General features: G+C 36.8%; 1 protein-coding gene across 1 annotated transcript; it reads left to right on the forward strand.

Annotated features, from left to right (window-relative positions):
- Positions 1–7,777: 7,777 nt before the first annotated feature.
- Positions 7,778–10,393, forward strand: LOC142534598 (putative glucan 1,3-beta-glucosidase A). The gene is made up of 8 exons (XM_075641461.1): positions 7,778–7,986; positions 8,099–8,218; positions 8,293–8,478; positions 8,626–8,787; positions 8,878–9,044; positions 9,194–9,343; positions 9,512–9,864; positions 10,069–10,393. The coding sequence occupies exons 1-8, from the start codon at positions 7,786–7,788 to the stop codon at positions 10,251–10,253; spliced, it is 1,524 nt and encodes a 507-aa protein (XP_075497576.1). The 5' UTR covers positions 7,778–7,785; the 3' UTR covers positions 10,254–10,393.
- Positions 10,394–13,047: the final 2,654 nt, after the last annotated feature.

Raw genomic sequence — 13,047 nt, forward strand, 5'->3', positions numbered from 1 at the left:
GGCACTTGAGGCTATTTTTGATCATCTTAACTTTGAAGACAAGGACAGAATCAGTTGTGCAGTGTTCATGTTAGTCAAAGCTGCACGCATTTGGTGGAATGCTACCAAGGTAAGTGTGGATGTACCGGCATTGAAGTGGCAGGAGTTCACTGATCTTTTCTATGACAAGTACTTCCCTGATGCACTTCGAGCTCGGAAGGTGACTGAGTTTTTGGAGCTTCGTCAAGGAGGTATGAATGTCGATGAGTATATTCTGAAGTTCGAAGAAGGCTGTCTCTTTGCCCCGTATATTGCCTCCAATGACAAAGACAAGGGTGCTCATTTCATTAGAGGCCTTAGAGCAGAGATCAGAAGGGACATCAATATGTCGAAGGCGGTGACATTCAAAGAGATTGTGGCTAAAGGCTTTGTTGGCCGAGCAAGATGAGAAAGATATTGCAAGAGAGAGACAGGCGAGACAGCAGGCCATTGCTCAAAGAGGCCAGGGTTCGAATCAAAGAGGAAAGGATCGTTTCAAAGGAAAAGGCAAGTTTGAGTCGAGTCCTAAACCACCTGCAGTTCCATTTGATCCAGAGAGGCCCTTGTGTCCCAAGTGCAGTAGGCATCACAGGGGAGAGTGCAGGTTTGGTTCTTATACTTGCTACCGATGTGGCACTGCAGGCCATATTGCCAAAGATTGTCCGAGAGGATCGGGTAAAGAGAAGGTGCAGGGTCGCATCTTCACTATGACGAAGGAAGGTATAAATCCTGATTCTTCCGTGATCTCTAGTACTATTTTAATTTCAGGTAGAGTAGCTACGACATTGATTGATACAGGTGCTACTCATTCTTTTATGTCTGAATTATTTTTGAGATCTTTGGGTATAGTTCCTTCTATTATTCCCCTCCAGTTTAATGTTGTATTGCCTTCGGGAGATGTGTTGTGCCCGACGTCTATTTTGAATTCATGTTCTGTTCAAATTGATGAGCGAGTGGTTTATGCCGATTTGATTATTATTCCGATGGTTGCGTTTGATATTGTACTTGGCATGGATTGGCTATCAACTTACCGTGCAGTGATTGATTGCGTTGCCAAGACAGTGTAATTTTCAGATGATGCAAATAAGGAAGGTATGCTTGCAAGTACAGGTACTTCGCTGGTTTTTCCTTTTATTTCGTGTCTTGAGGCTAAGAAGTTGTTGTTTAGAGGTTGTGATGGGTTTTTGGCTTCGATTGTTGATATGGATGGAATTGTGAAGTTGAATATTGATGATATTGATGTTGTGAGAGAGTTCCCTGATGTTTTTGAGGATGATGTGCCGGGTTTACCGCCGGACAGAGATGTAGAATTTGTGATTGATCTAGTTCCAGGTACGGTTCCTATTTCTAAGGCTCCGTATAGAATGGCCCCTACAGAGATGAAAGAGTTGAAGGCACAGTTGCAGGATCTTTTGGATAAAGGTTTCATTCGGCCGAGTTCTTCGCCTTGGGGAGCTCCAGTTCTTTTTGTCAAAAAGAAATATGGGTCTTTGCGGTTGTGCATTGACTATAGAGAAATCAACAAAGTGACGATTAAGAATAAGTATCCGTTGCCACGGATAGATGATCTTTTTGACCAATTGCAGGGGGCTACAGTGTTTTCAAATATTGATCTACGATCTGGTTATTATCAGTTGAAAGTTAGGGAATCTGATATCCCTAAGACGGCATTTCGGACCAGGTATGGTCATTACGAATTTCTGGTTATGTCGTTTGGTCTGACTAATGCTCCTTCAGTCTTCATGGATCTTATGAACCGGGTGTTCAAGCCGTATTTGGATAGTTTTGTCATTGTTTTTATTGATGACATATTGATCTATTCCAAGACCAGAGAGCTTCACTCAGAACACCTCAAAGTTGTTCTTCAGTTGTTGAGAGAGAAGAGGTTGTATGCTAAGTTGAAGAAGTGTGAGTTCTGGTTGGAGCAGATTTCTTTCTTAGGCCATGTTGTTTCGAAGGATGGTATAGCGGTTGATCCAGTAAAGATTGAGGCGATACAGAAGTGGCCTATTCCTACCACTGTATCATAGGTACGCAGTTTTCTTGGTTTGGCGGGTTATTATCGTCGCTTTATGTCAGATTTTTCCAAGATTGCCCTGCCGTTAACCAATCTGACGAGGAAGACTATGAAGTTTGAGTGGTCCAATGAATGTCAGAGTGGATTTCAAGAGTTAAAAGATAAGTTGACGACAGCTCCTGTTCTTGCATTGCCCAGTGGTTCAGAGGATTTTGTTGTTTTTACTGATGCGTCGAAGAAAGGTCTTGGTGCAGTGCTGATGCAGCGTGGAAAGGTTATAGCTTATGCTTCTCGCCAGTTGAAGGACTACGAGAAGAATTATCCTACGCATGATTTGGAGCTGGCAGCTGTGGTTTTCGCCCTGAAGATTTGGAGACATTATTTGTATGGCGAAAAGTGTGAAATCTTCACGGACCACAAGAGTTTGAAGTATTTGTTTTCTCATAAAGAACTCAATATGCGACAGAGGAGGTGGTTAGAGCTTGTCAAAGATTATGATGTGATGATTAGTTACCACCCAGGGAGAGCGAATGTTGTAGCAGATGCTTTGAGCCGTAAGTCGAGTTCTTCTTTGAATTCTTTGATTCAAAAGCCATTGTTGTTAGATTTGCAGCGAGAAAAGAAAGCTTTGGTTGTTTCGGGAACCATTGCTCGCTTTTCAGCATTGGTTATTCGGGCTACATTGACGGACAGGATCCATAGAGAGCAGGCCAGTGATTGACAGTTGACAGAGATGAGAGCCAGAACAGAGGAGAGAGGTAATTCAGAGTTTGGATTGAATGGAGATGGTTTGGTGACTTTCAGAAGCCGTATTTGCATTCCTGTTGGTGATGATATTCGGCGAGACGTCTTGACAGAGGCACATACCGCGCCATACTCGATACATCCAGGTGGTACCAAGATGTATCAGGATCTTCGTAGACTCTATTGGTGGCCAGGTATGAAGAAAGATATTGCCATGTTTATTTCTCAGTGCCTAACTTGTCAGCAAGTGAAGATCGAGCACCAGAGACCTGCTGGGACATTGTTGTCATTGCCGATTCCTCAATGAAAATGGGAGCATATTACGATGGACTTCGTGACTGGTCTTCCAAGGACGCAGAAATGTTATAACTCTATTTGGGTTATCGTTGATCGGTTGACCAAGTCAGCGCATTTTCTTCCAGTTAAGACAACGTATTCCATGAACCAGTATGCTGAAGAGTATATAGCAGAGATTGTTAGACTTCATGGTGTTCCTGTGTCGATTGTGTCTGATCGTGACCCTAGATTTACTTCAGAGTTTTGGAAGAGTTTACACAGAGCATTGGGTACACGGTTAGCATTTAGTACAGCATATCATCCCAGAGAGACGGTCAATCAGAGAGAGTTATTCAGATTTTAGAGGATATGCTCAGAGCTTGTACTATAGACTATCCAGCTAGTTGGGATTCCAAATTGTCTTTAGTTGAGTTCACGTACAATAACAGTTACCAAGCGACGATCGGCATGGCACCATATGAAGCGCTTTATGGCCGAAAATGTAGATCTCCCTTGTATTGGGATGAGATTGGTGAGAGGAAGATGTTGGGTCCAGAGTTGGTCCAACAGACAGCTGATGTTGTTGCTGTTATTCGGGAGACGATGAAGACAGCACAGTCGAGACAGAAGAGTTATGCTGATGTGCGTCGTAGGCCGTTGCAGTTTGAGGTTGGCGACCATGTGTTCTTGAAGATTGCACCTCTCAAGGGTGTGATGCGGTTTGGCAAGAAGGGAAAGTTGAGTCCGAGATTTATTGGCCCATTTGAGATCTTGGATAGAGTTGGTGATCGAGCTTACAGGTTAGCCCTACCGCCAGATCTTGACAGAGTTCACAATGTTTTTCATGTATTTATGCTCAGGAAATATATTGCGAATCCTTCCCATGTTCTTCACCACGAGCCATTGGATTTGACGCCGAATTTGACTTACCAAGAGATTCCGATCCAGATTCTGGATCGCAAAGTTAAAGTATTAAGAAACAAAGAGATCGGCATTGTTAAAGTTCTTTGGAGGAATCAATTGATTGAAGAAGCCACGTGGGAACCAGAGGATGAGATGAAAGGAAAATATCCTGAGTTGTTTGCGCAGTGACGTCAATTTCGAGGACGAAATTCCTCTAAGGAGGGGAGATTGTAATAGCCAAGTCTGGTGAACGGTATGGTTTAAGATTTCGTATGATTATTGGCTATTTGGGTAAGTTTAAGTATAGTTTTGATGTTAAGGATGACGATTTATGATTTATAGTATTGTTGATGATAGATGTTGTGTAGTTTGATTGTAGCGTCATTACGATTAAATTCATGATAATTCGTATGTTGAGCCAATTGGTATGAGGTCAATTGGAGTGGTTTGATAAGACATAGAGGTGTAACTTTCTTATTTTGTGTTTTGTTCAAATCATTGTGGAAGGTAAGCCAAAAGTGCCCCGAAGTGTGTCGTGTGTTTCGACGTTCCTCCAGTGACACATGTTGGAAGATTTAGCATAACTTTTTACTCAGACCTCCAAATGATCTGAAATTTTGAGAGGTGTAAGAAAAACATAGAGCTACAACTTTATAGTTTACCATTTTTCCAAATTATGACGGGAAGAGGCGTTTCGGAGGCAATCTTTGGAGAAGCTGTGCGCAGAGTGGAGAGCGCACCCGCGCTCTAAAAGATGACCGCACCCGCGGTCTACTGTTTCAAATTTTTGGATGAGTTGCCGAAGGCATAGCGCACCCGCGGTGCATGGGCTAGCGCACCCGCGGTCAGTGAACAGTAAAGTCGTGTTTTTGGTGTTTTAAGGTATAAAATAGGTGGAGACTTCACTTTTCTCTCATTTCTTTCCCATTCTCTCGGTTTCTTCAGAGCAAGGAAGCTAGGGTTCCTTTTCCTTTCATTTCCTTCATTTGATTCAAGCATTTTGTTGGATTATTGAAGTGAGATCAAGATAGTTTTGGGTTCAAGGAAGCTAAGGTAAGCTTTTGGTCTAGTTTATTCTTAGTTTTTGGTGTTGGAGATGATATGGGTTGTTGATGGTGTTGGTTTTATGGCTTTATGGTATTGTTGTTGGACTATTGAGTTGTTGATGGTGTTATTCATGGTTTATTGTTGTAGGTTTTGTACCAAGAGATTAGAATCAATTGCTCCAAGGGTTGTAAGTGGAATTTCATTCTTGTGCTCACATGATAATATATGTATGGTATTTCAATGGTTTTAATGTGCTATTCTCTTCATTTGATTCATGATTATGTATTGATACACTTGTTATATATATTGGAGGCATTTTATGTCTCAATTGTGAAAAAGAGAATACAAGAGAAAGAGTATGCAAAGTGTTTGATAAAATGCCCAAGAGAGAATTCAAATGTTTTAAGGTACAGAGACAGAGATACTATTTAGATATCAATTCGACCAGAGTAAAGAGAAATACCATTGTTATTGTTATTATTGCTATGATATTCATGTTTCAGAGTTGATGGTATTTAATGTTTTCAAAGCCATGTTTTACAGAGTATGCTATGTATCCATTGTTATGTAAGAGTTCCACTTGCTGAGTTTTATACTCATTTCAGTTATTTCATGTGATGCAGATAAGAGCGATGAGCCGGGACGTTGATTGTAGGCCGGAGTTATATGCATACCAAAGATGGAAGGAAGAAGATATTTTGATGGCATTTTGGACATGATCATAAAAATGATATTTTGGATTTTGGTTTTATCATTTCATTGATTATGTATTTACTTTGTTTGTAAAGATTTTTATGTCAAGAACTTTTACCCTTCCTTCTTCAAGAAAATTTTAAATTCCGCTGTTATTTTACTAAAACGGATCAGAGCGTTACACCATTTATAGCCATCTAATATCAAGTTCATGTCACGTTTATCTGTCTTGTCCATCACATCAAATCAGTATGATTTTGTTAGGTACTTTATCGAGATAAGATATCACCCGCTCTCGCACTTGAGTGCTGTAGTATTACCGAGGCATCCCGAGTAGAGTGCCATCACCTGGAAATTCATCCGAAAACTTGGGCCTCTGGTTGTCTGGGTAAATGACGTCTCAGACACTCACCTACCCGACTACTTTTGAGTTCCTTTCTGCAAACTTACCATGATCCTAGCTATCCATTTAATGTCTCGAGTCATGGATGACCCGGGCTCTTCCGGGGTATCACAAACCTTTGTAGCCACATAGTGCGTGTATTACTTATGTCCCTTCGAAAGATACGAACGACTACCAAAAACACGTAAAACTGCTATGAAACATTAACATAATTATCAATTAACACGATAATATAAGTGCAAATATTTCACTTACCGATACTTTATCTACGTAAATTGTGGTTTAAGATTAAATTTTTTTTTCTCTTTATTTTTTTTATATTTTAATTTATTTGTGTTGGATGAAAAACATTTTCTTTGAATTTTTTCAATTAATGATGTTCTATATGATATAAAATTTATTTTTATTAGATATTTCAATTTTATTGTTTAAATACTTTTATTATACTTATATGATCAAGCATTTGCCGCTTTACCAAAATTTATAGTTCGATGCAATTCTAACCATGTAAATCGTACATGAACTCAAGCATCATATTCAATTGTTCTACCACGCAGATGCAGTTTCCCAACGACTCTTCCCAATAATTACAATCTTTGCAATAAATAAGAATCAAACCTGTGACACCGATTGTAATAATAATTGTAAGATCAAATGCTTGTCTTTTTATCAAAATTTATAACGGTGTAATTTTAATATTTTAAATTATACAACTACTCAATCACCACATTATGAATATTTTATCAAGCAAAAACAATTATTACCACAGAAAATACATAACTGACGTGTACTTTGCACGTACTACATTCTAGTTCATCTAAATGGATAAAATCTTAGTCGTCATATTCCATTTAAATTCTATTTTCGAGTAAATAATGAAACTATTATTATAGATGTCGACTTTGTCAAAAATTTAGAAAAAGTAATCGTTATTTATTCTCAGAAAGAATTAACCGTTGGATTTTTACGAAATGCTTTGAAATAAATGAACTTATGCTAAATTGGATTACTATGACTAGCTTCTATATTTTTTTAGATAAATTTAACAATTTATATTTTATAAAAATAAATTATAATATTTTAATATATTTTTAATCTATAGTAGAATATTACACGCTTTATTCGATCTAGAATATTCAAATCACCACGATGATCAACCAAAAGTCTTCCATTAAATTTCGTTTGAATTTTGACCGATGAGAACATGGCTCGCCGAATTGCCAATTTAGGTTTACATCATTAACCGAATCGTTGACTAAAAAATATATAAAAAAAATTTCTAAAATTTAGGGAAAATAAAAGATGCATGCAACAAGTCTTTTTTGGCATGTTAAGAACCCAAATAAGAGATCCGTCTCACGAAATTCGATCCGTGAGACCGTCTCACACAAATTTTTACCTACGTTCCTACGTTAAGAGTACTTGACAACCAAATAAGATAATATAGTTTTGGCAGATTTGGAAGCGAAAAAGGTTAACAAACAAAATTATAGCTAGTCGATCTAGTTTCTGTTTAAAGAAACTGTTTCTATTTCAAACAAAAGTTGAAAGGTTAAGATGCCTTTAAAATAAAGTTATTCTAACTTCATCTTTTCATAAAAAGTGTTTATGGGACCCCACAAGAAATTCTTGGTCAGCCATGGAAGTATCTCCATAAATATCCCCATAACTCTTTCCATTTCCCATGAAAAGAGATTTGAAAACGAAAATGAAAAGAGTTGATTCAATTTGTTTGCGGTCATTTGTTATTTTATGTGCAGCAACACTGAAGAGAACTTGTGCACAGAATCCACCTTATAAATCAGTAAACCTTGGTGCATGGCTTGTTGCTGAAGGCTGGATGACACCTGATCTCTTTAATGGGATTCCGAACAAAGATCTTCTTGTAATAAATACAATCTTGATTTTCTTTAGTTTATGCGATCAGTCAATGAATTATCATATATAAAACTGTTGAACTAATTAATAATTGTGTTATTTTGATTGTTATAATGAAGGATGGAAGTCAAGTGCAGATCAAGTCCACAAGTCTGAACATGTATCTCTGTGCCGAAAGCGGCGGTGGATCCATCTTGGTGGCCAACCGCACTGCCGCCTCCGGCTGGGAGACTTTCAGGGTATGTAAGAGTTTTGTGTAAAATAATTTTTGTTTGTATTATAATCAGTATTAATATGATGTATATTGGTGTAGTTATGGAGAATTGATGAGAGAACGTTCAACTTCAGAGTGTTCAACAAAGACTTCATCGGGATAATGGGTGGAACAGCGATTGCTCAAGCAGCTCAACCTGGGAGTACTGAAACCTTTGTTATTGTAAGGAATGGCACCGATCCTCTCCGAATCCGTATTCTTGCACCTAATGGCCTTTATTTTCAGGTATTGTTAGTGCCATTTGTATTACAAACGAAGTATTTGGGCTGAAATCCCATTCTTGGACTGACATATGCTTAACGGGGATCTAACTGAGAAAATTTATGCATAGATTCTGAAAATTTGTTCTTGTGTTATGTGATATATGTGAAGGCATTATCTGGGAATTCAGTGACAGCTGATTATGGAGGGAATCCAAATGATTGGGGGGACCAAAATCCATCTGTATTCAAACTAACAATTGTGAACACCTTACAAGGTGAATATCAGTTGACAAATGGTTATGGTCCTGCTCAAGCTCCTGCAGTAATGATGGTAATTTGTAACGAGAGGTGTATAATAAGTGATGGTGTCACAAAATTTGAATTGGGATTAATGAATTTTTTGTCATTACATATAAAACAGAACCATTGGAGCACCTACATTGTAGCAGATGATTTCAGGTTCATGTCTCAGAATGGGCTCACAGCTGTTCGAATACCGGTCGGGTGGTGGATTATGTATGACCCTGCGCCGAAACCATTTGTCGCCGGCTCGTTACATGCTCTGGATAACGCTTTCACGTGGGCAGAGTAAGCGTATTGATTAACCGTGATATGGCCAATGTGTAGGAAATAGTCAGGGGTGCAAATTGGATCTCTCTTTTTATGTATTACAAATGAATGACGGAGGGTACTTAATTGTTTATATTAGATTAAAGATGTGTGAATATTGTATGCAGGCAGTACAATATGAAGGTGATAGTTGATCTTCATGCAGCTCCGGGATCACAGAATGGAAACGATCATAGTGGAACACGAGACGGATATCAAGAGTGGGGTGCCTCGTACATCCCACAGACAGTTGCAGTAATCGATTTTCTTGCTAAAAGGTTTTGGAAAACAAAGATTTAGATCATATGGGCTATTCAAGAATTTGGGAGAGGGTCGATGATCATCTCCCTCAGCCTCATCTTGTCCCGTCCCACGCCCCCTAGTCAAGTCATGGGCTGATTCATTCCTCTTTGCATGTGTTCTCAGCTTGTGTCCTTGTGTTTCAGGTATGGTAATCGGCTAGGTCTAGCAGCGATCGAGCTCATGAACGAGCCGTTAGCACCAGGGGTGAGTTTAGATGACTTGAGCAACTACTATAGAGCAGGATACAATGCAGTGAGGAAGCATACTTCAAGTGCTTATGTCATCTTATCCAACAGATTGGGAGATGCTAGCAACACAGAACTCCTTCCCCTAGCCGGTGGCCTCTCCCTTTTAGTCATTGACGTTCACTACTACAATCTTTACTGGGATTATTTTACAACGCTTAATGTCGAACAGAATATCGATTACATCAATAATCAGAGAGCAAATAGTTTGCAACAAGTGACTCAAACCAATGGCCCTCTAAGTTTTGTAGGTAAGTTGGTTTCTCTCAGTGTATTTCTCTAACTATTTTGCTCCATTATTCACCATGGGAAAATAAATAACAGTGTTTGCTAGAAAAATTAGTGGCTTGTTTCCATAACTCGAGTTAGAAATTTGGTGTGCAAGGAAAGGCTTCACATATTTGTTTCGTTCATATTTGACTCGAGTCGTCCTACCATTTCATCTCTTGACGCAGGAGAATGGACCGGTGAATGGGCAGTTCAAAACGCAGGAGCGCAAGACTACCAAAGATATGCAAGTGCTCAGTTAAATGTGTATGGAAGAGCCTCATTTGGATGGGCATATTGGTCATACAAATGCCAATATAATCACTGGAGTCTCGAGTGGATGATTCAAAATAATTACATTAAGCTACAGTGAATCAACTTTACATACGCTCCATTTTACTATAAGAACAACTTTACTCATAAAGGAGCCTAAATAATATAAATGAAATGCAAAAAAACATTGGTCATTTAAATTATATGTGATAATGTCTGATAAAAAAAAAGATGTAATTATAAGTCCACATTAGCAAAATAATTATTATAATTACAATTTCGTCAATGTATATATATAAAAGTATTCCTTTGTATGATAATCGTTCATATACTAAGGGTATATTTGGTATGGGTGATAAGCAAAGGATAGATTGTTAAATTCATGTTTGTCTCATTTTTTATTGGTCCAATTAATCAAGAAGATCATGATAAAAAACTTATTTGGTGAAAAGACATCACATTGTTTTGGGAGGATTGATAATCCAATTCCTAAAATATAAAGTAAATTACCATTTTACCAACAGATGGTTTATATTTTTTTTATTTGCACACACATCACATAAATAATTTCATGATGAAACTAAATAAAATTTAAAAAATAGAGAAAAAAATAATTAGAAATCCATATATCATCCTCCGCGCTTAAAAAAATAGAGAAAAAAATGAGATAAAATGCAAAATCATATTAATTTTTATTAAAAAAATAAATTATCAGATAAATACATATCTATAATTTAAAATTTTATAAAATATTTATTTATTAATAGCTGAACACATGATTTTGAAAACATTGCTACAAATATCATTTTATATACCAAATTGTCATCAATGTTAGTTTAGGGTATTTTTGTCTCTAACAACAAAAATGTAAAATTTATCATACTCATTAAAATCTTATCAAACAAAATATTCTTCATCACTACACATTATGTATCCTTACTTTAAGTTTTATCAGCAATCCAATTAGTTATCATATCCTACACAACAAACATAGCCTAAAAGTATAAGTAGCATTTCGAAATCAGGTTTTTTAGTTGGCCAAAATAAATTTTTTTATCCCAAAATTTAAAAAATCTCATATATAAAATAATATTATTTAAAAATTTTAAGCCCAGCAAAAGCCCGCTTGGCCACACACTATATATGTACTACCAGGCGTATATACATTGAAATGTTCAATTGTTAATTAACTTTTGTATAAAAGAATCTGAAAATTATTCTAAAATTAAAATCGCAAAAAACAAAAAAAAAATTAGTTTTAGTAATTTTTTAGAATTTATGAAAATTTTATCATTTTTCATTCTATGATTTTTTACAGTAGTTTTTAGAATATGGTTGATTGATATAGTCATTTAAAAATTCAAAAAATTTAGATTTTAGAAAGTGGACAATATATGCTAGTTATAATGAGTTATAAGTTTACTAACAATTTGCATCAATTATTTTCATGAAACAGTTGATAATAGAGCTTATTCATAACATTATAGGATGATATCCTAACGCAGCACAAGTAGCAACACCTGAAGTGTGCAGTGCTATAACCATGCATGAGATATGTTTCTTCAAGCTGTACGAATCACCCCTAGAATTTGGATGCTAAGTTGAATTCGAAACACGCGGGAGTCTAACATAGATCTAATGAGCAAATCTTTGTATACATTATCATAATTCCTTGTTGTATTGTGTGATATATGTTGGGACAGTGAATTTCTCGCGTCCAAGACGCAGCGCAAGTTTAAAATTTTGCGTTTCGACAATCGAAACGTTGTTGGGCATCGTATATTTAAAAATTCATTCACAGGGCGTTTAGAATTACACATGCACGTATAGAACGTTGGAATCCAAACTATTCCGGTTTTTAAGCGGAGATAGCCCTTCTTGTAATTCCCTACGAACGGAACTCCGGTTTTTATCGTCTAATCAGGTCTACGATCAGAAGCTGTGTTCCTCACTTGGACTGCACTAGAAATCACGAGCGATTTGTGCGTTGAGACTGTAGCCTCCGAATTTCAAAAATCCGAAGACGTTGTAACGACGGCGGCGATGGAAGGAACAAGATGGCCAAAATTTTTCCTTGTAAAATATCAACGTGGCCGAGAGTTGGCAAAGCAAAAGGAAGAGAGTCTTTGATGTCTTTGTGTGCAATTCTTTCGGTATCGATTAATGGCCCCTCATGGTGTATATATAGAATGAGATTCTTAATCCAATTTACGAGTCCATCTCCCGCAAGGACTCCTAGTCCTGTGTTACTAGGACTCTACATATTTCATTAATTTTAAATTTCCATTTTATTAATATATATTATATTAATCAACTTTTGATAATACATGATATATATATTAATACCATATATATACATACACATATTTTATATCAACATATAAAACATATATGTATAATAAATTAAAAAGCAATTATTTAATTTATAAAATTAACTCTTTGTTTAATTTAATTCTAAACTTCTCTATAATATTTATGAGAATTTGTACATGTTAGTAGTCACCACTATTAGTACAATTATTTTATTAGTAAATTCTCAACTCGCTAGATAAATTATTCCGAACTCATTATAACTCCAATCGATGATCCGAGAGCGTCGATGTATTCAAGATATAAGTCTCGTTCATATAATGAAAAATGAAAATTTCGAAGATCAAAATTTTCACTTACCATATTGGGCGACTGCCAGTTTAGTGAACTCCTTTACAAAACAGGCAGTTCCACTCTCCTTCCTTATTTACCAATTAAGCTAACTTCCATTTCTTCCATCTTTTGGAATCCACTTACAAACGCTTTTATAAGCTTCCTGTTTGATCTCCATCAAACTATAGTCGCCAAATTTCAACTTCTTGAACTATGACTTTGTCAACGGGAACACAGAATCCGATACTTGT

The sequence above is a fragment of the Primulina tabacum genome, unplaced genomic scaffold (genome assembly GCF_025594145.1).
Source record: "Primulina tabacum isolate GXHZ01 unplaced genomic scaffold, ASM2559414v2 Contig614, whole genome shotgun sequence".
Lineage (NCBI taxonomy): Eukaryota > Viridiplantae > Streptophyta > Magnoliopsida > Lamiales > Gesneriaceae > Primulina > Primulina tabacum.